The sequence below is a fragment of the Plectropomus leopardus genome, chromosome 13 (assembly GCF_008729295.1).
Source record: "Plectropomus leopardus isolate mb chromosome 13, YSFRI_Pleo_2.0, whole genome shotgun sequence".
In the NCBI taxonomy this organism is placed as follows: Eukaryota; Metazoa; Chordata; class Actinopteri; order Perciformes; family Serranidae; genus Plectropomus; species Plectropomus leopardus.
In genome coordinates, this window is record NC_056475.1 from 28,447,947 (window position 1) to 28,473,599 (window position 25,653).

The following is a 25,653-nucleotide window of genomic DNA, read 5'->3' on the forward strand; positions in this document are numbered from 1 at the left end:
TGTTAAATGTAGATTGCACTACATTCCTTTTACTTGAGTGGAATAAGCTCTAGCATTAATTTTATTTTGGAGAGACTTTATATCAGACTGTAAAACACAGATTACCAGTTAAGACTGGGCTGTTTTTTGTTGGGGAATAATGCCCTGCAGTGTATGACAAGTTTTAAAATGTTATTTTCGGTAAATTTATTGTTATATTAATCAAGTAATGAAAAAAGTAATAGTTAGATCAATAAAAAAAATAATCGATAGATTAATTGGTTAATCTAAAAAATAATCAAAAGATTAATCGTTAAAAAAATGATTGGTAGGTGCAGCCCTACTATACTTTGACTTTTTTCTAATTTTTATGACATTTTAAAAATTTGTTAATATGCTATAATATAACTTTTTCTTTGCATTTTGATGACATTTTGTCAGTAAAGGGAGTATAGATGAATATGGCCAATCTAACAAAGAAAAAAAATCTATGCTGCTCTGTTTTGGTATCATTTAACAGCTCATTACTGATCATTACATTCATTTTTAGTATAGTCTTATCAATAAATTGTGAATATTGTAATCATCCACCACATGATGAGCTACTGTTGTTGCTATTCAAAATCCTGCCTTGATTTTTATTTATAGAAATTACAGAAATTAAATATTTTTTTATTTAAAATCATAATAAATCTTTTTTTTAAAGATTTTTTTTTGGGGGCGGGGGCATTTTCCCTATATTGACAGAATAGTTTTAAATTGACAGGAAAGATGGGAGAGAGAAGGGGGAATGGCACGCAGCAAAGGGCCACAGGCCGGCCTCTAACCCGGGCTGCTGCAGCGGCCTCAGCCATATGGGACACACACTACCTGGTGAGTTAGAGGTCCCCCTAGGAAATTAATCTTTAACCATTTTAATAACAGTCATTGTTCAAGTGCTACATGGGAGAGGGAAGGGGGAATGGCATGCAGGAAAACTCTAATTATTTGCAAGTTCAAGCATGAGCATTTGCTACTTTTCTCTGCTTTACGTAAATTTAAACATAATATCTTTGGGATTAAGGCTGCCGGTTGGACAATACAAGATATTTAATGAAATTGCCTCAGGCTCTGGAAACATGGGGTGGATGCTTGTCACTCTTTTGCATCATTTTATAAATAAATCTCTCAATGTAATAAAAAAAATCACCAGATTATTGATAAAAAAAAATGAGATTGTGCAAGATAATTCGTATTGTAACCATCCCTTGCTGGTTACAGTTTACATAACAGATAGTAGCTGAACATGTGAGGGAGCTTTATGAGCACTGGCTTGGCTTTAATGATGTTTAGTTGCACTTATACACAGTTGACAACAAACTGTGGCAGTGTGGGACAGTTTACTACTTCACAGAAGCTTGAGAATGGAATCCCCCTGGTCAGTGGAGATTCCCATCAAGGACGCATTGTATTAGACATACTGTAAGATTTCCTCTCCGGGGCTTGTGATGCCTTTTACACGCGAGCTATGCGCCTTAAATACTGTGCCAGCTGCCTTCTTTAAAGCAGCTCAGCGGCACAAAGAGTGAATGGAGCGTTCCAGAGCTGGTCGTCACTATCTTTGTGTCCTTAATGCCCGACACTAAACTTGCACCAAGCATGATGAAAACACTGTGAGAAGCTGGCCACGCAGATAGAAGAGGGAAGAGTTTGGATGCCAGTTGTTGAACCACTTTGCGGCGAAGAAGTGGAGTTTTGTTCATTAAGGGAGAGTTGGAAAGGACTGCTGGCTGTGTTAAGCACATTACCCAGAGGAGAGCTGAATTAGAAATCAGCTACGCGGGGTGTAAGGTCATTGTCTGCATTGAAGGGAACAGGCAGCCTCTATGTCTGAGGATTAGGCTCGCTGTTTGCTTGCCACCAGGCATCTGGTCCTCCCACAGCACACTGTTTCACAGGATAGCACGCCGCAACATGACCGGAGAAAACAGGGAGGTTTGTCTGCACTGTGAGTTACTCTTGACAACTTTCTGCCTCTGCATTTCTGAAACTAAACCTGCACTCATTCATTTTCTCCCCTTCCCTTTTTTGAATTGATGATCACAGTTGACGGTTATAATGGTTTCGGGGTAGAGAGGGTAGTATTTAAGACCAGCTGTCAAATCGAGACGGAGGTGAGCGCCGCTGATGGAAGTCTGGCTTGATCTTCTCTTTGCTATAATCATTTTTAATGGAGTTCCTTTTAACCAAACAAAAGTCTGCTTGTGTAAAGACGAGCTAAATTGAAAAACATTAATGCCATGTGCTGTATAGTAAATTTTTATTTATTATTCTACTGCATAACTTTATTCTGTCACAATAATTAAATGACAACTAACAACAACTGATTTTGCACCATGCAGAGTCTTACACATATACTCCCCCTGCTGCACACCACCCATTCAAGGGCTTTGGGGATTTGCATAAATTTTGCTGTATTCATTTCCATCCTTAATAGCCTGTTTTCATTTGAATTACAAAAAGACAGAATTGTTTTTTGTTTGCTTGTTTTACTACATCAATATTTATTATCAATGTAGTTTAATGTATTTGCTGTTTCTTAAAACAGAATGCATGAATTATTTGTATATTTGGAACATAAACATGACCCTGTATCTGGTGGTGAATGCTAATAACAGGTTTATATGACGATCTATTTGAATGTAAATAATCACTTGTTACGGGTCTGTTTTTTTGGTAAAACATGGCTAGCCATTCAAAAATGTGTCTGCATTTGGAAAACAATAGCAGATGAATTGAATGCCAAACAAAGAGCTCCCTTGAGTCGCACAACGCAGATGCTTTGTGGTAGTTGTTGTAATGACGCACCAACAGATGTTGAGTACGTTGCTCAACAAGATTGTAATGCAGCGAGGCTCATACAGCACTGACTCATGATGACACTCAGTCAAAGCAGACCAAGCAGAAATGTTTGCACTAGTGCGATCACTAGTCCCGGCTGAGTGATGAGTGTTCATTTCCACTCTTTTTAACTTCTGCATTGATGTTGCAAAAATTTTTGAAAAGAGGCATGCAGTTTGATGCATTTGTTGCTGCTTTTGCTTTTTTTTTGTTATGACATCCTGTCATACGTGGTTATGATGATCTACTGTGAAGCTTCAGGCAGGGAAGCTTTGTCGTCATGGTGTCTGTGTGTGTGTTTGTGTGTGTGTGTGTGTGTGTGTGTGTGTGTGTTTAAGTGTCAGTTCCCACAGTATAAACATAGTAAAAACAAATAATAATACAGTAAAAAATGTCATTTGAAGCTCTGTATAGAGCACATTATAAAATTTTGAAGTGTCTTTTTTTTATTATTACCATTGCTGGTTATCAGTTTGTTCTGTGTAAACATACTGTAAATGTGTTAATGCCTGCCTCATGAGGTGAGGATATTTGGATGTACTGCCAAATTTGAGGAAACGGCATTGGAGACAGCTTATGGTTGTGAAATAAACATTCAGTTGAAAAAAAAGAAGTGCTCACTTACACACAGTTTAATAAATTTGGGACTAAAGTTTGGGAGAAATATATCTATTGAGTGCATGAAAAAAGTCTCATATTCTTAGCTTGTAATTACAAAATGTGGAAGTTAATGCAAATTTATTTAGTAGAGCTCACAAAACCTTGCACCGGACATCACAGTATATGTATGTGTGTAACAGTTACTTAAAATTTGCTGCTTTCTGTTCACCATAAGAGTATAGATAAAAGCACCTAAGTGGAAAGTGATGGAGAAAATATTCTGAGAGTATGTTTATGAAACCACGATTACAGGTGAAGGGATTTATCAAAAGCCTAGGTTTCTAGGCAGACGCCTGGCCTAAAATTGCCCACCACAAAGCCTTTTTTTTAAACTTTATTTTAATTTTTTATTGTTGTTTTTTTCTTTTTACATTTACTTTTAATAGTATTTAACTCTTATCTTGAGAACAAAAATCAATCACTGGCGACCACCTTCTTTGTGGAGTTTGCAATTTTTTTTTATTGTTCATATCTGTTCCCTCCCTCTCCAAAGACAGGATGAGTATAAGGAAAACGTGGTCATAGGAATACAAGTACACAATAGTTGAGGCTCCATTTAGAACTCTTACCTTTCTTATTACTGGATTGACTGGGGTACAGTAGCAAAATAGTAATATAATGATGCTTATACCGTGTAAGAGGAGGGTGGGCTCAGCTGAGAACTGAAGACAATTCACATAAATTTCCTTGAAATTGAAGTTAAAGCGAGATATTGAGTCAACAGTGAGCTAAGTATTTGGCGTATGATATTTAGTTATAGCTGGCAGAATTTTGCATAGAATTTTGGAAATCTCTTGCGCTTGCTATTCTTAAGTCCATTACTAGTTTTGGTTATAAGTCCTTTCTAAGATACTAGTAACTACCAACATATTCAGAGCTAGTTTTGCCATTAAGGTTTAATGGAAGTTGTGGCTATTAATAATCTTAATAATGTCTATATGGTCTGCGAGGAAACATTTGTCAATTAAACTACATGAACAGGAGTTTAATGCAACATCACCAGCTGTAACATACAAGATTTTTTAACCCTTGGACAAGAAGTTGATTTTTTCATTTTTGCATACATTTTGGCATTAATATACAACTAACATTTGCATAAGAATTGCAGCTTTTCAGCATATTGTCACAACCCAACTTGCATATTCACATTTTGTTATGGTATGAACATTTATTTACAGAACCTAACCATATTAATTTTATGTGTATCTGTTTCATGCCTGCCATATATTGTATGTGTTGTACAATTGTTGCAGCACTGAGTCAGATTAAAGTGGTATCCACTTAAAATGTGTCTATTGATGAAACAGAGTTTACATTGTTGTCATGCATGCATGTCTTTATTTCCACAGATATCCAGGAGTTCTATGAAGTGACGCTGCTAAACACACAGAAGAGCTGCGAGCAGAAGCTGGAAGAGGTCAACCACATGGCGGACAAGTGGGAGAAGAGTGTTTCTATACAAAACTCTGAGATTGCACACTCAGCCTGTCCAGTGGAGGAGGTCAGTGTCTGACAATGTATCATCACAGCAAAGCCTCAGACTGTAGAATTAACTCTGTATGACAAGACAGCTTTTCACACGGCATATTCTTAGTCCAGAGTTATTGATAGCCATAGGTTAAGAATAGCCCTGGGCTACCTTTGCCCCTTTTCCCTTTCTGCACCCCATCTGCAGTTCTTTGCAGTGAAGAGACGTTATGCGCAAACAACCTATACAGTTTTATCCTGAAATAGATCTGATGTATCATTTCCATTTCAAGTTAGCTAGCTTACAATGGACCTTCAGTTTCAGGTAGTAGTTGTGGTTACAACATAAACATAAAGCACATGCGCACTGATGACTTGCCAAAGAAGTTTTGTAATCAGACAACAAGAACGTTACAGTTCCATAAGCTGAGTTTCACATTGGCAACTTGTAGTCCTTTTTCAGAGGATAACCCAGCAACCTCGAGGCTAACCCTGCTGCGCAGGGCCAGCAAGACCAAAGCAGAAGTTGGTGTTAGCCCACTGTGAAATTTGCCAAGATTGTGCCAGTGAATGTTTTCTTAGCCGGGATAACAGCTCCCTTTACCCGGGGCTGAGTTTGAAAATGGCTGTAAGGTTGTCTGCTGAAGCCATTCAAAAAGTGCAGAAGTAAAGCAGGCGGAGACAGCAGCAAAGTATAAATCAGTAGACATGATAAATATGAGAGTCAAAGCCTTTTTATGTAGATCTGTGGGGACAGTGTAGGTAAATTTACTGTTTGTGGTTAACTGTCAATATAGTAATTTAAGGCTCATCAGTCATGAATATATACTGCACTGTACTGAAACTATTACCTTACTCAGTACCTTAAAGAGACTCTCAACAATTTTTACTCATAAATTTCAGAATTCTAGTCAAGAGGAAAAACTGTAGTTTGTGACAACAACTGTATAATATCTTTTGAGGTTTTGTAGGGAGGTTTACAATGTTTTAAAAAGTTTGACAGAAAGCTGAAGGTGCAAAATCTGAAAGAAGTGGACATGGGTCAAATGAAAAAAGCTGTTGAGTTGCATAATGGGGAATATGGGAAATGTAGTATTTAGTGTTTTTGGAGTTTTACCCACTCAAAAGTTAGGATATCTTGGTGTCTGCTGCTTTGATTTTGACTATTTCTGTTGTCAAATTGTCCATGTGCTAACTTACTGACATTCTTAATGGTCTTACATTGCCTCGGGTTTGATGTTCCTTCAAACTCCATGATAATATCTTCATGCAACAGACAATACTGCTGTGATTTTAGCATTTCATTAGGAAATCTCAAACAACTTTTTAATTTGAAAGCGGTATGTTAACATGTGTGCGCATGTATACTGCTCCTTGGTCTTATATCAGCTTATTACAGTATGGTGGTTCAAAGTCTGCTAGTTGCTTGGAAGCATTGGTTTCAAAGGGTGGTTGAGGATTAATACTTGGTTCCCCTTCAGGTTAAACCTTGTGAACAAGCCAGTCTCACCTCTGCTGAGGTGATGAAAAACCCACTGAAGTTTGTTAAATCATGACACGAGTTCCAGTGACCAATGTCATGACCAATGGCTGAACATAATATAAAGTGTTTTCTACAAAGTTTATTCATGTGGGATTCATCTTCACACAATATCCTGAAATACTGAATTTATAATAGGAAGAAATAATTATTCACCTGCTTTGTCTTTTCTAGCAAGGTAGAAAAAGTAAATGTAAACATTTTTATGCTAATTATATGTATCTAGCAGCATGTGCACAATATCCTTAGGGAGAGTAGTGTCTGTCTGGATCTGTTGTGGCTGGAGGGTTTGGACAGGATTTAAAAAGCCTCTTTTAAGTCTTAGTTAAGGAGTTGAATTAAGTCTGCAGCCAGGAGCAGCAGGAGAGATAAGGTTTAACTCCGGTAATCACTAAAAAAGACTTAAAACAGATGTTATTTAAAGTGTCTATAATGAATTTATAAAGAATTTATCAAATGACAGTGTGAAAACATTGTGACAGTTCAAAGCAGAATTTTACCCTATTTTCAGGAAAATGTGGGGTTTTTTCATTTGCTTTTCCATTCACTACTGTTATGCAAATATTGGATGTTGATTAAAATCAGCAGTAGGTCGCGCTAATTCGCCAGTCAGATGCTTCTACCGAGGTAAGTGCAATGATCATCATCATCAGCATCAACATCATAAAAAGAGCCCCAGTCAAACGTCAAAGGAAAACATCAAATGTATAAGAGCATGCTGGACAATGGAAAAGAGAATTTTGAATATTTACCTAATTACAGCTCGGTGCTCCTGTTAGACTTGGGATAACAATCTGTTGTGCAAATATTAGTATGATAAAAGCCTCCAGAGACAATGAGGAGAAGTTGAATCTGTCTGGCACACAAGTCGACTGTTTTGGTTGACTTGTAGCACTTTCATAATTTCAGTCTGGGACGCAGCAGGCTGCTGTTTTCAGTGAAAAAGCTCTTAAAAACCAATGTATAACCAATCGCTTTGACAAACAAACTCCTTCAGCCCATCTTGGCATTAGCACTAGCCTCTACTACACAAATACGTTGTCAGTTTGACAGTTGCGGTCTAAGAAATACAATTCATTTATATTTACCCTTTGTATGTGACGTGTACTTCGTTGACAACAATCCCCATGAAGTTTTTCAGCATTTGTTATTCAGCAACCAGCTGCCTCTGGGCATTTGAATACTAGCTGGCAGGCTCCTTGTCTTCTGTTAGAAGAATTGTGAACACCGATTTGCATGGCTGTGAGGAAGCAACAATAAACATGGATTTGTACCGAGGAACATCTTCATTGTCAACAGAGTCAGTTAGTAAATCAGGTTTGTGCCAAAGCCAGTCAGAAAAACTGCAGAATAGTATTTTCCTCTGAGAAATTCTGCGAGTGCATCATCGTGTTGTAGTTTAGTTGTTGTTATTGACTCTTTTACTGATTTAGCTTCACTTATTGCTGTTTTCAATGCAGCGGCCATCATGCTACATCATCAACTGTAACGCAGTCCCTTATTGGCTGCCTTTGTGTTCAGCTACAGGGGATTTTACCGGATTGGCCAGCTAGACTGCAGTGGATTGAAATTGTTTGAGAGTCCAGACTGACTAAAAAAAGAAACAGCATGTTGAGCTCACGTCATCAGGATGGTCTTATCAGGCTTGGTAGAGACCAAAATAAGAGCTAAAAGAGAGTCGGTATGAATTATTAAGGTCCTCCATAACTGCTGGATTTGTAGATAAACAACTGTTTGCTTATTGGTTCTCTATCTTTAAGGGAGAAGGGTGAGGCATTTTTGACACCTGTCATAAAGAGAGCAGTGGTTGACATTAAAGAAAGTCTTTATCTGCACTTTCCTATAAAAGCATATGCTGCTGAAATTGGAGTAATACACAAAAAACTTGAGCATTCGGCACATTGCAAATGATCTATGAAAGCTGTCATTTTTTACATGATTTTTTTTTCCACAACAACAGTTCTCAAAATTTGTGGTAGCAGCAGCTGGAATCTTACTGCTGTTATTTGCAGGTGTAGTATAGGATGAGAGCTCATAGCACATCTCAGAGGAGAAGACTTTAACATCTTACTGTACAGACACAGCACAGACTCATCGAGCAAGACCGAGAACTGTGACTAACTACACAGGTTCTGTCATGTACATCAGCTAAATGTATTTACATTTGAAAGAACAAAGGTGCTCTTTGTTGGCAGTGTCTAAATTAAGAGAGACATTGTGTGTGTGTATGTGTGTGTGTAAGAGGGAGAGAGCTGATGTATGCTCATACGCTTACACTGTGACATTCTAACTAAGGGGGATGAATAGAGGGCGCTGAGTGGTTGAGGGCATGAAGAACTGAAAAAGCATGAAAGAGGAATCAAAATGTAGCTTTAGCATTATGAATTATCAAGAGTCTCTTCTTTAATGTGGCTCTTTATGCCTCTTGTTTTGTCTAATATTATTAGATGATATACTGCATAGTGATACCATAAATAGGAGCTGGATGGATGTTTATTTTCCCCAATGCATCTGAGTGCTGTAACAGCCACAAAATAATGGGTTAATGCTAAAAACTGATAATAGCTGCATCCAGTTTAACCAGTTTCTGTGGGGGTGGGTGAGTTACATTTTACCTAACTAATCACTGGAGACCACCAAACTGGCCTAAATCTTAAACATCATTTTAAGTTCACACTGATGCTTTGCATTGCCAACATACTTGTTTTGCTGTGGTTTTAAGAGCGGAGCACAGTAAAGTAAAACAAACTACAATGCTGGGCGATATTAAGAAGACATGGTTTAAGAACAGCTTAGATAGCAGCGTCTATCATGTCTGTAACGCTCGCCATTGTTGTTATTACAGGTTTGCCACAATCATGGAAAACCTTGAAAAGTTATGGAATTTCACAATCTTTTTTTTCCAGGCCTGGAAAAGTCATGAATTTATAAAAAAATCATTGAAAGTTTTGAAAAAGTCATAGAATTTTGTTTTGTGTCAAATATTTGTAGCTACAGTAATCTTCGTGTGACATGATATTTTTCATAAGTCTGTTGTGGACATAATGTTGCTCTAATATGTGTCAGGTTACAGCTGCGCAATATATCAATTCGGTATTGACATTGCAATGTACAATAGTCGCATCAAATGATGTGACATGTCAAGTAAGATAATTTAATGCAAACAACTAATTTAGTGCTTGATAAAAGTAAAAAACTGATATGATTCTCATTTTTTTCCGTGACTTATACCGGCCAGGCCTTCCCCTTTAAGACATGTTTTGTGTAGATGTGACGCAGTGTGGCGGCGGTGTGGGAAGTGACACTGTCCTGCGCATGTGTGTGTGTGTAAAATTGTCATAGCAGGGCCACAAGTGCTGCAGACACGGTGAAGAGCATGGTTGTCCAAAACAGAAATTTTGTCAAAGGTCCTTGAAAACTCATGGAAAAGTTTAAAAATTGTATCCATGACAATGTGTGGGAACCCTGTTATTTCTCCCTCTTGTTCAGGACTATCACTTGACAACGCTGGACAATAGCTTGGCAACAGTATTAGTCCTGCCTTTGTGGCTGATTTGCTAATCAAGTCCCCCCCACCAGAGCTCATTGTTTTTTATATATTCTAACCGAGGATCGCTACCGATTCATGTCAAAGATACCAGGAGAAACCGTCAGCTAGAACTCAATGAAGTGGGCAATCTGGATCTAGGCAACCATTTTATACCAGTCTCACCATTATTGTTAAGTTATGGTTTGATGTCAGTCCATCCACCCATCCATCTATTTTCATCTGCTAATCCGGAGCCAGGTCGCCATGGCAGCAGGCTGAGCAAAGTATTCCAGATGTTCCTCTCCCCAGCAATGCTTTCTAGCTCTTCCTGGGGGATCCCGAGGCGTTCCCAGTCCAGATTAGATAAATAATCCCTCCACTGTGTTCTGAGTTGGCCCCGGGGCCTCCTACCAGTTGGATGTCCCCGGAAGACTTCTAAGGGAAGGCACCCAGGAGGCATCTTGATCAGATGCCTGAATCACCTCAACTGGCCCCTTTCGCCATGACAGAGCAGTGGCTCCACTCCAAAGCTCCCCTGGATGTCTGAGCTCCTCACCTTATCTTTAAGTCCAGCCACCCTACGGAGCAAACTCATTTCAGCCGCTTCTATCAGTCATCTCATGTCAGTCCTTCATAATTAAAGAACATTAAAATATCAAAAATGAAATGCATGAACAAGTGGTGCACAATGGTTGCCATTCCATTCCCTGCTCAAACGCAGCATTGCTCTTTGTGTTACGTACAGTGCAATCTCCGAAAAGTGCAATCCTCTTCAAAATCTCCATCAGTAATAAGATGGATGTGTGGGAGAGTGGAACCATCCTCAATATGACAGCCATCTGATTCACACTGTGGAAAATACGCAGAAACCTAGGTGTTATTTGTGGTGTTACTGAACCGTTACAGCCCCTGTTTTGGGTGAAAGCTGTATTTGAATATGCCAGCAAACCAATCCAGTGGAAACAGTGCGTGGAGAAACATCATTACATAAAAGCATGCCAGTTCAAATGTAGGTCAGTACCTTTTGAGGTTTGCTCATAAAAACAGACTGATAATCCTGGTATGATGCGGCTTTTGTTTTTGTCTGTCGGTTGAAGGAGACCCTTGGCCATGTGAGTGTAGACCAGTGGGTCTGTGCACACCAGGCGTGTTACTAATAGCATGTTTGGCTTGGACTGGGACCAATCAGTTGGTAATCCATTAGTAATCCTATTTGTCTCCATAGTTGAAACTGGTGCGTCATACCTGCTGTTTTCTTCGCAGTAAACAATAAGAATCAGTTATGAGGAACTTGAATACACATTTCCACACAGTGCATGTGTGCAAAGTCTTTATAGCTTTGAAATAGCTCCTCTATAACAGCAGGAGCTGCTGAACCACTTTGATGAGGTCATCCCGTAGTACCAGGATAAGGATAAGTGAAGGGGATTAGAAAAGTCCTCAGAGACTGATGACCCCACCATAAGGTCATCAGTACACTGATGTTATATCCCCTGTTCAGTTACACAGTCAGCCCTCTGAAGCTTAGGCAAATGTCCTGTCAAATCATGAGATAGCAGATGGCCGCATCCAAATTAATTAACAGGGTCCATAGGGCTTATTCAAATAAATAAATAAATAAATAAATAATAAATACATTTGGCATGCAGTCTAGTAGAGATTAGTTCAGCACAGCAAAATTAAATTGATATTGTTTAGGTCAACAAGCTTGATAGTTTTCATTAACATGTACATAACCTATCAGTAATTAGTTTTAACCCTTTCTATTGTGAATGACAAGGGCTGCACAAGCTTTGTATTAGAAATTGATACAAGAGAAATTACTTATACACTGCCAAAGACACACTGTAACAGGTACTTTTGCTGGAAACGAAAAATAACAAAACCAAACTACAGACGTATGATAACAATCAATTGATGATACAGATAACTCCATTGAGGAAAGTGCTTACAATCTAGTGTGTGTGTGTGTGTGTGGGGGGGGGGGGGGGGGACAAAATTTCCTGATGAAAAAAGGCAATAAATTGCAAAATGTGGCAATACATGTCGTTGAAATACTCAGCATATCTTTTTTTTTTTTTTTTTTTATTGTAATAATATTGTATCATGACTGAAGTATGGTTATAATATATAACAGTGCCTCTGGCGATTCTAACCCCTAGCAATAAATTATTTTTGGGGGGTTAAAGTCAGTTTCTGTTGAAAGTGAGTTGAGCTGAGTCTAAAACAGTAGAGTAAATGAATGAAATGAAAAAATTGCCTCCTAATGGCCTCTTGGGGGCCGATGCAAAAGGACAGCCATGAATTCATGAGTGAGGGCAGCCAGTGGCTCAAGGTTGAGGTGCCAACCATGAACCGAAACATCCCATTTCAAATCCTGCTGAGCACCTTAATGCATCTCTTTTCCTTATTTCCTGTCATCTCTCCACAAGGTCCTCAAATGCCCAAAAGATAATAAAATAGATAAATGAATGAGTAAAAAATTAGAGGTATTTTACATCTAAAATGTTTTTATACAATTGTAAGCTGTATATTTGGTATGCTACCTGTTCAGTCTGGCTGATTTATCTTATCAGCCATTTTTTTGCTCGTGTTTCAGTGAGATCAATGCCCCTATTTCACTCCCAACATGCAGCGGGGGCTAATTTTGTATTATAAAATGCACTCTTTATTTGTTAACTTGAATCAGTCAGTAAGAAGAGCTTGCTGCTATAAACAGAAGAAGGGATAAAGCAGGCCTGTATGAACTCAGGATTTATAGTATGTCTTAGTGTGCGAGGGATTTATTTTTGGTTGCCACGGGCACATATAGGCTTACGCTATCCAAGCTTCTAATTAGACTTACCAAAGCAGCAGACAGACCGGCCAGCCAATGATGACTCCAGCTATCTGTCAGTGCCAGTTCTTGCGTAATCCTTACAACTGCACCCTGTTGTTGTTTTGCATTTATATAAAATGTAACATACATTTTTATTACATTGCACAGTCAGAGCCTTTGAAATATAAGGAAATGTATTTGTATTATGCAGTTTTGTGGATTTGTATTTTTATTGATGGCTTTTTTTTTTTTTTTTTTGAGAATTTCAGTGCTTAAGGTCCCAACTCAGTTTAACCCTTTGAAACCTGGATCAAAATCAGTTTCTTGTGTTATGTTCAGATGTGTTTTAACAAGCGTTAAAACCTTTGAAACTTGAGCAAATTATTTTTATTTCCTTTGAAAAGGAAGCAATTTTTTCACTAATTCCTTGCAAATTTGGGGTAATTTCTTGTGAAGTTGTTTGTTGCCTCACATATTTTTGATATGAGATTGAGTCAATTTTCTGTTTTTAAGGGGTTAATGGTAAGCTTCTAATTCAGTGCACCAGTCTATATGAAAAGGCCTAAATTAGACCTATTAACAATGCATCAGGTTGCAAAGCACTCTTTACCTGAGAGTCTGTTCTATTGGTCTATCTGATCTGTTGGTTGTTGTTCAGGTTGGTGTGTGTTACAGTTTGTAAATAGTTGTGTAGAGTTTCTTATGCACTTGTTTATTGTTCCCAGCAGAGGGAGCAGAGCAGCTCTGAACCCAGCGGGATGGAGAAGGGAGAGAGCAGTGCCAAGACCTCGGAGGTGAGTTATCTCCTGAAACCACACCCTACTTTTGAGAGTAAATAATCTGTGTGTCTTGCATTAATTTTGTGGAATATTTGAGTAATTTGGGAGTGTACATTACACCAAGTCCCCCATTTTATTGTCATCCGCATCAGTTGTGGTCCATTTTGTTCTATGATGTATTTTTGATTTTACCTCATCATCACTCACGGCACGGTAGAACACAGCCCAATGCATCTTCAACGTAACGGTTACGAAACAATTCCTCAATCAGCAGTTTGTAACTCATATCCCCAACAAGTTCACAAGTGTAGATTAGATTGTGTTGACGCAAGGAGAGGCGATGTGGTTGGAGGGCTTGGGCTCAGGCTAAAGATAGCTGTTCCAGTAATAACAACGCCCCGTGGACATCGCTGATAGGACACAAGCTGAACGTCTTCTGTCCGTCCGAGTACTTGAGAGCAGGGAATGACCGGTCTTGGTAAAGATGACAGTTCAATCTTTGCTCCTATTTGCTGGAGAGTCTCAGAGGACATGAAGTGATTAGGAATTGCAGAGCTTTTTTATTCACTCTGTAAATCAAATATTTTCTGTGTAAATTACGTTTGCTGACATTGGGAATCTTGTGTGCATTGAGTGCAGAGTAAAATTGACTAGAATATGTTTTCAGAGCGCAGTTTCTCTTTGTGCTTCTCGTAGATGTGCTTGTTCAGCCTTTCTGCAGTTGTAAAACAATGAGGGGGTATAGTGCCTTGCATTTAAACAATCAGTAGCACATGGAATAAGTGCATTTAACCACTTCTCAGAGTTAAACGGTGCATAATCTTGGTGCAAAATACAAAGTCAATTAGGACAAGTTGATGTTACTTAAAATAATCTTGGAAACTGATTGCCTTGAAAAAGGAAAGTAAATCTAACTGTAAATCTAAATAAATATTTATTTTGCATCTAATTGGTAAGTTCAAAATATAGCTGAATTTACTTGATTTTGTGATGTTGCTGTAACTTAAAAATGTCAAATGAAGCTACCTTGAAATTTTTAAGCGCTGGCAACTTCAGTAAACAAAGTTAGTCTGACTACACTGGATCGTCATGAAGAGAGTTTTGTCTTAGTTACAAGATCTGCAAGTTCTGTTTTGTTAACATGTTTACCAAATACAGATTGACTAGTTTGCAACCAGCAGAATGCAGAGATATGGCAGAATAAATTTTGGTTTACTAAAGTTGCTAAAACCTGGGAAAAAATTATTTAATTCAACTTGACATTTTTAAGTAGCAACAACTTCAAAAATTAAGGAAATATAAAGAAATTTTAAGTTAACAATAAGATATAAAGTAAATGTACAACACACAGTGGTTTTAAACTTGAAGGAGAACATAGAACTAAACTTGTAGCTTTTGAAATAATAACTGATATTACGCTGCTCCTCGTGTGTAAATGTGCAGCGTCTGTCTTAATGTGGAGCTGGACAGCAGCTCTGCAGCTCTGCCTTGCTCTCTGCTATGTTCATATTTTAATAATATAATTATGCTAAACTACGTATACAGTACCTTTTAAAACAGAAATTGACAAAGTGCTTTACAAAAGACAACACATAAAAACAGACAGAATGAAATGAGCTAAACACTAGATAATTTACTACATAGTAAAAACAGCGTGAGATGAATTTAAAAAATCCTAAAACATAAATAAAATCACTGAAAAGCATTTCTGAAAAAAAGTGAGTTTTTGAAAATGATTTAAAAGATTAGATGGAGCTTTCTGCCCTGATCTCCTCAGGCAGGTCATTTCAAAGTCTAGCAGCTCTGTCATGCTTGTGAATTAATCTGGACCTGAGAGCAACAAGGAGTGACACATTTGAGGATCTCAGGGTGCAAGAGGGGACGTATGGCAAAATTAAATTGGATGAGTAACCTGGAGTGAGGCCTCTCAGAGCTTTGTAAGTAATCAGTCATATCTTAAAATCTAAAAGCAACAGGTGGCTAGCATCAGTAAGCCAGGAGTGGTGAATGTGATCAGGTTGGTTGTTTTAGAGAATGTCATTAATATTTAATATTAATATTGATATTTAATATGAATATTTTCCTCTTTATTTCAACTACCCACAACCAATCAGTGGGTCCCTGTTTGTGTAACAAGCACAGTGTACGCACGATGTGAACTGTGCCTGTGTACGTTCATCTTACTTTCTGTAAAATGCGGTTGCCTTTGAATAGCACGCAAATACTGCACAGCTGACTTTGGAAGTATGTTTTTTATTAATGGTGCAATTGCTCTCTGCGCTTGACCACACGTCATTTTCCGATCTGTATGCTCATGGGCGCACAGATAGCCACGAGTCTGTTTGCTACTTATGTGGCACTGGCCCTAAAAATGACAACTGCATCAGTTTGAATGTAGCAATGACAGTTTTGCTGTTTTGCTGTGTGCTGGGTGTAAGATAGGGCCCCATGTTTTTGTGCTTCCACACCAGTGATAGCAGTGGCCAGAGGCATTATGTTTTGGGGTTGTCCATCTGTCCCATTCTTGTGAATGGGACATCACAAGAATGGCTACAAATTTGACACAAATGTCCAGTTGGACTCAACGATGAGCTGATGAGGTCACTCTGACATAAACACTTAACACTTAAACACATAAACACTTCTCTTGCCATTATTTAACTCCATAACTCTAATCTTGAAATTCGCTGATTCTTTAGATCTTTCGTGATACCCAGTTGAAGATGTGTGTGAAGCTTCTGTGTTGTAGAATTTGTAGCTTTTTCACATCCAAATTTTATGCAATGTCAACTGTCATGGCTACATATAAGTGTGACCAGACATGGATGGAAACTATAACTGTGACCTGTATGTCTCATGGAGGCATACGACTGAGTCAGTAATTCTAGTTTATTTCAGAAAGGGCATCATTTTTTTAAATTTCCACCTTGTATTTTGGCAGTGATTTCAGTGAATTTCACTGTGTATTCTGTTTATATCATGTAGGATTTTTTTGGTGAGTAACCGACTTTATGAAATCCTCATGGATCTTGTCGGTCACTACATTGTACTTGCTTCTGTATGTTTGGATTTTCTGTCACTCTGCATGCTGTTCTGAAAACCAAAGAGTGAGAATTATATTTGTAGAAAAGATATGTTAAATCTGTTATCAAATAATTAATTACACAACTGAGTATGTGAATTCAAATGAGCTGTGCAGACATTTTGGCTGCCATGTGTGCTTCCTGAAATGAATACAAATTCATCAGTGAATAATCTGCATTAAGCCCATTTTTCATTTTCATTTGGTTTTACTGGAGTGAAGTCAGAGAGCAGATCCGATGATTTTTAGTCGCCATGCCAGTAAATGATTAAGGAGAATGTGTTGGGGTCAGCTGCAGGCCAGTTCCAAGGTCAAAAAGTAAATCTGTCCAGTAGGTTCTTAGCAATATCAGCCCTGCACACACAAACAAATCCAAACTTGTCACACCTAGTCTATATAAGCAGCAGCCTTAACAAAGGTGGTTAAAGTATTCCTTGTCTCTAATGCAATAAGTCGAAGCTCTCAGAGCTGCATCACCTGAAAAGATTAGCCCTGTTGCTCTGGCAGAGGGAGTCTGAGCTGCGTGGTCAATGTGTTCAGAAGGAACGACGGGAGATTGGGAGTGTAGGATCGCTGCTTCGTCCCCAAATGAAAGCAGTAATCAAGGTCAAATTCTGCACCACACCTCTCCACCAGGATGGCTCCAGCAAACAGGTACCAGAGCAGTGTAGGTAGGGGAAAATGTGCTGTAGTTCAGAGGCTTGTTGTGTTTAGAAGGTGGAGGTTTGACAGTCCGAGTTGCTATTTTAACCTGGGAGTGGGGATCATATTGGCTGATGTGGCAGTTTATTGATTTTTAATATACAGCACTAAGAGACTGAGATACAGCTTTTCAGAACCTATGCAGTGCTGCAATATATCCTGTATTTCCTTCATCACTGCAGTAACATCTCCCATCGCAGTATTGTGTATACAGAACAGATACATGCATCCTGCACATGAGGATATTAAAGTCTGTTATTTACAGTAAAAGAGAGCAGCATTTAATGCATTTTTTGAAACCGACGTAAGGCTCTTTTAACTGTGATCACTGCATCTGTGCGTTCAATTTTTTTAATAACCCTTTGTGACCTGGATAGACATCAGTTTTCTTGTGTAGCATTCAGACGCCTTTTGCATGCTATACTCTTTAAAACTAAAAAATCATGTTACAGAATATAATACAATATTTTTTCCCATTTTTTCAGAGTTTTCTGTGGTTTTGTGAGTGCTGTGTAGGCATAGCTATCCATGAGTCCTTTTTTTCCTCAGCAGCAGTTTGTGACTTGTGGAGGTGGATAATTGATCTGTTGATCAATTTACAGCTGATCAGATCAGAGTGATAAATAAGAGGAGCACCTGCTGAGAGTGAAGGCAAACTTTTAGACCTGGCAGAATGAACGGTTAAGTTTCACTTTTAGAGAACATGACCCTTTGCTGCTCCCTCTCTGCACAGAGTACACTCTTTGCTCAGTGTAGTCCTGGAAATAACCATATTAATATTAAAATAGTGCTTCTAATGAATGGTCCAGCTCCAGAAATAGAACATCTATTTGTGCACATTTTTTAATTATAGCAGGCTGCCAAAAATAGATTAATTCATCGAAATCCTTACAATTTCAGAAGCATTGTCATTCATGTCCTCACAGGAAAGTAGAAATTAGCCATAAAGGTTGTATTTTACAAATGTATGACTGCTACTGTTAGTTAATGAAACTTTTAATTAATCCTGTCTATTATGACGTGTTTTTTTTTTAAATTCATTTAGCCTTGTTGATCGAGTTGAGTTTTTCCCACTCAAAAAAAAAGCTGAAACAAAGTGTGAGATTATACTGACTATAAACATTTTTAAGTGAGAGACACCATGTACAAAGGCTATGTCCTTGCTGCAGTGGCCGCAGGTTTGATTCTGTCCTGGGCCCTTTGGTACATATTGTCCCCTCTCACACCCCCTTTCATGCTGTAACTGTTCTGTTAGTCAAAGGAAAAAAGTCCAAAAGTAAGTAAAGTAATCTTAAAAAAAAAAAAAAAAAAAAAAAATTTTACATTTGTAATGCTTTTCCATGATTGATCCTGGACCGCTGTATCTTACGCTTATCATGTGTCTGTGAGCTGCATTTGTTTTTGGTAAATGTTGCTGTGATTTTCTAGTGTAATTGTTGATGAAAGTGTTCAGTTTGTCAGTCTTGTTGACTCTGTATTGGTTGTGTCACTTTGTGATGACAGTACACATTTGGAGACAAGCAGTTGATGTAGTTTATGGTCCCTGGTGGGGAGGTTAGTGCAGTGGATGGCAGAGAAATCTGCTGCTGAGAATGCTTGCTGCCAGGGCTTCACTGCAGGAAAATTGTTTTTGGTTGAATTGCAATTTCAGGTGTTGCACTTTTTGCCAAAACCTGTAGCTTTCAAATTGTAGCATGCTTTAATGACCATTAAAAGGTTACATATAAGGATTTATTCATGTGTCCAACAAGTTTTGAACTAAATTCAGTGTTACCCAGAGAAATGCATTCAATGTGTGGTGGTAGTTGGGGGGAACTTGAGTGTTTCCTTTAAATTATTTGGTTTCCCATCACTAGATTTGGACTTTTGCAGGTCAGTGAGCACCATGCAGGCAGAACTCATTGTGAGATAATTTTTTCCTTCAACTTTTAATCCCAACGCAGTCAACGGTTAAGTTTCACTTTTACTATGTCTGATGTTCTTCTGCCCCGTCTGTGCCCAGAGTACGCTCTGTGTTCCGAGAGTGTGGTGCTAAAACAACTGCATGATATATATATATATATATCATGCAGTTGTTTTTGCACCACACTCTCGGAACACAGAGCGTACTCTGGGCACAGACGGGGCAGAAGCAGATACAATCACGTGAGCTCCCACAAACAAATGAATGTGTGGGAAACCCTTGTAATATTAACTTTGCTGTCAGTTCATTTGGAAAAATGAAAAAAAAAAAACACTAACAAAAGTAGCTGTGAGGTAGTTAAATTTCTTTTGTTTCATTCTATCATTATCGCTGTCATTACTAGTGCTTTGCAGTATTAGTATATCTTTGATTCAGCATTATGGTGCATTCTATTCTATTCAGCATTATTATTATAGGGGAATGATGATGCAGCAAAAGAGTCACTAAAGCCATATTGCCATTTTATTAAAATCAAACATCTGTTGTCCAGCATAGATGTGATGGAAGTCATGTCACTGTTGGTAGAATTAATTGTGTTTTGTTTGTTGCTGGGTTATTATCTTTAACACACACACTCAGTAAGAAGTCTGTCACGAAGTTAGCTCAAGGCAGCACTGCCTCTGCTTTGCAGATGAAATTAAAACCCATACGTGATTATTAAGTTCCAACAGTCTGCCACAGCAGCTATTAGCCAGCGAGACAGAGAGCATGGGAATCTAATTCATTCTGCTGAGCTGACGCTCTTGTCCTTCACTCTCTTCCCTCGCTCTCTGCCTCATCCCATAACGCTGCTTACTCGCTCAGCCTGGAGACAGGAGAGAGCGAGAGGAGGAGAGGATGAACTGAAAACAAGAGATGGAGGAATGAGAGGGAGAGAAGCGAAGGAATGATTTTGGGTTGTTGAAGGAGGCCAGTCCAGCTGCGAAGCGTTTCTTTTTTTAAAATTTATTTATTTTTTAGTGTGTGTGTTTGTGTGTGCGAATGTTTTGGCTGATGACGCATGCTCAGCTCTGAGATGGCGTTAGGAATCCTGATCGCCTTCAGCGCTGTGGAGGAGGCATCCCAATCCTCACAAGGGGCCCACATGCAGTAACGTCTGTCCGCCGTGGCTTCTCTCCCTCATCAGCGTGTGTGAGTGTGTGTGTGTGTGTGTGTGTGTGCGCGCGCGCGTATGAGTGTGTGTCTTCCTCATCTCCCCCCCCTCTTCCTCTTCTTCTTCTTCAGCAACACCTACGTTTTTTTTTTCTTTTTTATCTTTCCTCCTCGTTTCCTCAACCTGGTATATTTTTCTCCATCTTCCGGCTTTTATTTCCTCCAGTGGTGAATTAGTGGTGATGAATTTGGGCATAGGTTGAGAGCTCCTTTTTTGTCTGGCCAGCATGGATTGTCTTTGCATTGTCACCACTAAGGTAAGAAACACAGCTTGAATGAAGGATTCATTGGACCAAAGAGGGGGGGGGGAAGGAAGACATTGACTTAGACAGAGAGGGCGCAGTGTGAGAGAATGAGGAATGCTGTGGAGGAAAGAAGCTCTGTCAACATGTTGGTTATTTCTGAATGTTTGCATGTGCATGCGTGTTCCTGTCTTCCCTCATAATCCTGATTGTATTCATCACCTTGTTGCTTTGAGCACTGAAGTGAAGAGTTGAATAAATTATTTTCCGTTGTTGCTATAGGATGCAACAATGCTTTCCGCGCATATCTACTGCAGGTTATTATCTCTCGAAAGAGTGAGCTTTGATGTTTTTATCACTTTTTCCCTTCTAACTACTGTATGCATCAGTCAGCAAACTCGAGAGCCCAGCTGCCTGTCTGTTTGTTGAGATATGGCAGCAGAAGTTGGGTTGAACTCCTGTCAGCCAGCTCACCGTTCTGCTGCGGTATGCTTAAACAGCACACAGGCACTTCTGAGAGTACACTTGGCAGAGGATGCAAGCAAAATATTATTGCCTTATTAGTATACACAAATCCTCATGCAAGCTGCAGAACTGCAGGATTTTATTTGTGAAAAAACCCATGTTTCAAACTCTCATTGCTTAGCTTGTACTGTTTGCTTTTGTAAATTACATCACTGGAGAGGGGAATCCTCCTCTCACAGCAATGTGTTACTCACAGCAACAAGTATATGCACGGTCTTTCTCCTCATAACTTGTATCCGGAAAATCAACATAATTTTTTTTAATATGATGTTTTAATGATGTTTTACACAATTGTGGTTCCTTTTATGAAGAAAATACTGATATCTTACTGCTTTATGTGCACTTGTTAATTTGGCTTCTATGTATACTATAAGCTTTGTGCTAGTTGTTGAGTGCCTAATGTAGATTTTTTTCATGTGACATGTTATCCACAATATACAAGTGCCATTGTAATATCAATCAAATCTGTTGTGATATTTCCAGTAATTTAGCTTATGATGCATTTAGTGTTTAATGCTAATTGGTAGGGTTGAGCCACATACTCTGATGAAACATGTATTGGGTTCAGATAATGTGCTTTTATGAGTATGAGTATCATTGGAGTTACATATCCATCAATATTTGTACTTGTGACGAAGAAAAATCTTCATATGGGTAGATGTGTTCAGTATCGGAGTGTTACAGTATACCAGGTTATTTACAAATCCAAAAGGCATGTTTTTCAATACCATCATAAATACAGGCACTGCTCTTTCTGTTAAACTCGCTGTATGTAGTGCACAGCATGCACCACCACAGCTCAGTCTCTGGTGACACCCAGTGGTGGAGGGAGAAGTTACAGGACTGTAAGCAGTCGGTGGCCAGCAGGCGGAGAGACCATGGTAAAATAAGGATATATTTCAACCAAAACAGAGCTTGTGCTTGTTGGAATAGTGTATTAACTATCTAGATTTCTAGCAAGAATAATCAAGACGGTTTGGGTGAGTTTTGTTTTGTTTCTGTTGAGTTTTATTGAAATGCGTTATATCATGACTTAACAGCGCAATGTCTCGTCAGTCTCACGTGGCCAAGAGAAGGTTGAATTCCAAAGGTGGACATATGTAAAAAAGAGAGGCAGCGGGAATGCTTCTGGTGTCCCCCAAACCACCAGTGCTCACAGAGGCAAATTCTTCAAATAAGGAAAAACTTAATAATAATAGTAATAAAAAAAAACATAGGTATAAGAGATTTTATTATCAAAAATAATCAGAAGGTCATTCTAGGACATGATAGTTTTATAATAAATAATAAATATAACAACTTCTGATCAACCCATATCATTTCACGCTAAAAATATCATTTCACGGTTAGGTCCCAACTTTTTCCAGCTTAAGTGCGCCCCATTTCGGGTTTAACTCTGCCCGTTCTGAGTACAGATATGAACACATAATTTAGTTGGCTGAACAGATTAAAAGGTTATGAATGTGTTAAACATTATAGCTGCTAAACATCAGCATGCTAATATTGGCATAATGATCATGTTAGCCTGCACAGCCTCACGCAGCCACTAGCATGACTTGTTAAATAGTTGTTAGAAAAGCAGTATCAAGGGTTTCAGCAATGGTCATTACTTCGAGCCTAATATTTTTGAACCTAACAAAGCTGTCTGCTTGCAGGTATCAAAAGTTAAAGCTACAGACAACAGGCAACTCCTTTAAAAGCAGCTTTCCTACTATTTCCATCACACAGGGTCACACGTAGCTCTTGCATGGGCCAAGCTTTCTTCTTCATTTAAGCAGAAAATCTCCATTGAGTGGTTTGCAGCCTAAGTATAGACACAGGCTGCATCCAGTAAGAGAGTTAGCCCAACATGCTGGCTGGAAATGTTAAAAATGTACACATACATCTCTCTCCTCCACACATGTTTTAGAACACACATGTAGCAGCAGCAGAGGCCCCTTTGGTCATATAGGATGTTGATATTCTGAAAGCCATGGTGAAATATTCACGCTGGCTTTTGCATGAAAGCCATTACCGAGTCGGCCTCAGTGTGCTGCCCTTCACTCTTAGTATCTGTCACAGAGTGGTTGCCTTCTGTTGGATGAGAGTGTAGTAACATTAAATGCAGTGTTGATGGAGGTCGTGATTTTCTCTTTCAAAAACTAGAATACACGTGTACTGACAAACATTTGGATTGTCAGTGCTGTATGAAGGGATAACCGCAGTCTGTTTGTCATCACATGGCAGAGGTCATGTCTGCATCTGTGTTTATGTGTGGGTTTGTGTGCATTGTAGAGTCACAATAGCTGTAATACAATAAAGCACACAGCCATGCTGATAATCAGTAGCACAGCACAACCTTGAGTGTAATATTGCTTTTATACAACAGTTACACAAGTGCTAATCATTAGTTAACCCTTTGAAACCTGGGTCAGCATCAGTGCTCTTGTGCTGCATTCATATGGCTTTCACAGCCTTTAAACCCTGAGCTAATTGGTTTGATTTCTTTCAGAATGACTAGGAAAAAAGATCATGTGTAACTTGGTAAGAAATGTCACACAGATTGCAAGAAATCGGTAGATGTAGAAAAATGTCTTTAAAAACATTAGGGAAGGTTTCCCAGAAAACTGTATCAATCACAAACAATCATAATTATATATTTTAATTTTTTTTTTAAAAAAACTACAGAATTGAAAAAAAAAATATTCTGCCGTTTTTTCCAGGGCATTTCCCTTTTTTTGTTTTCTTCTGCTTCTTCTTCTTCGTTTCCTGCCCTTTTGGTTGGTGAGGGGTTGCTAGTCTACAGAGTCCTAACACCTGTAGATTCATCAGCATTTCAGCACCTCAAGTTCCTTCATCTAATTGTTTTTTTTGAATGGGTTTTTGGTTAGATACCTTTAGTAATGTCTGTGACAAGCTTCAGAGACTTTCACTTTTTGTTCCATGACATTAAGTCAGTAAATACCCTACTTGTGAACTTGCTTTTATGTGTTTTTAAAAAAGCAGTTGCTAACAAGTGGTTAAATGAGAGTACAGAGCTGCATCATGCTGAGCCACGCGGAACACGTCTTTACAGCCTTAATGTGGCATTATTAAATAATTTGACAGTGGTGTAGTTCGTTTACAGCCTAACATTTAGTTTACAGCTTTTTACTTGGGCTATTGAATTCAGGCTTCAAAAATCCTAAAAGCGGTGTTCATTTGTGAAGATTGTTTTTGCTGAACAGAACATGCTAAGGTTTTGACGTGGCAAATGCTCACTTCCGTGTTGGCCTAAAGAAAAACATCATCTCTGGCACTCTGAATCAACATTCATGGAATACCTCTTGTCCAGTCAAATTGCTTGGTGGAACTAACTGTTGTATAATCCAAAACATCAGCCAATTAATAATACCTTTGTAGACATTGTTAGACAGTGAGTCAAATAGCTATGCATTTTCATAATCACTTAATTGTTTGAGTAATGTATCAAGTTACAAAAAACTATAATTAGTTACAGCTTCTCAAATATGACAACTGAAATGTTATTATGTGATGTAATCAGTTATGAGAAATGAAGTTAACTTATCAGCACCTGTTTTTTTTTTTTTTTTTAAGAAATGAGAGAAAAAATATGCTGCTTTTCCTGTAATGAAAACTGTGCTTACTCAGATGGCTGCCAGCATGAGGCGGTTTAAACTTGTTTACACAGAGAGATTAGAGGCAACTTGCTTTTCTTTGTCTTCCACAGGTGCTACTGCATCTCCAAAAACATTCACACTGAGTGACGTGCTTCATGAGTAGCTGTGTGATGACATATTCTGACAGAAGGCTTTGTCGTTTAAAGGTAGTAACTGCAGCAATGTGGAAGCTAAAGTTGAAAGCAGTTAGAAAATGGACAATTTGTTTTCTTTAATTAGCTCCCTTTAATTAGATTACTGCCATGCTGCTACCTGGAATAAAGAAAAAACATGCGTTAAACTCTCGGGAAGACAATTAGACTCTCTCCATCTGTGACTGCAGTGTATTGCATACTGAGCTGTTGAGCATACTTGGACCAGCATCGTTAAAACATTCACTCCCTGGTGGTGACATAGGTGTCGCAGGACAGCCATAATGACCTCACAGTGTCTATAGTTGTCAGAACTTCTCGTTGACAAAACAGTCAGCTATTCTTTATATGCCACGTTCAGTTATTTAGGTCTCTGTAAGTACCTTAACGAATTATATAGCAGTCATACTGAGCTCTTAAAAAGCGCCCCCTCTTAGAGCTCATGTCGTGAGATCTCCGTTGACACTTTGAAAATTATTTCCAGCTCTACTATCTTAAGTATTCAGCTCTACATAATGAATGTGCACAGCATAATGATATGCAGT

General features: G+C 38.6%; 1 protein-coding gene across 1 annotated transcript in view; it reads left to right on the forward strand.

Annotated features, from left to right (window-relative positions):
- Positions 1 to 4,942: 4,942 nt before the first annotated feature.
- The window catches only part of dlg2 (discs, large homolog 2 (Drosophila)), a 229,408-nt gene continuing 208,697 nt past the window's right edge, over positions 4,943 to 25,653 (forward strand). The window contains 2 exon segments of the mRNA XM_042498711.1: positions 4,943 to 5,020; positions 13,599 to 13,667. Coding sequence (XP_042354645.1) covers positions 4,946 to 5,020; positions 13,599 to 13,667 — 144 coding nt within the window. The 5' untranslated portion in view covers positions 4,943 to 4,945.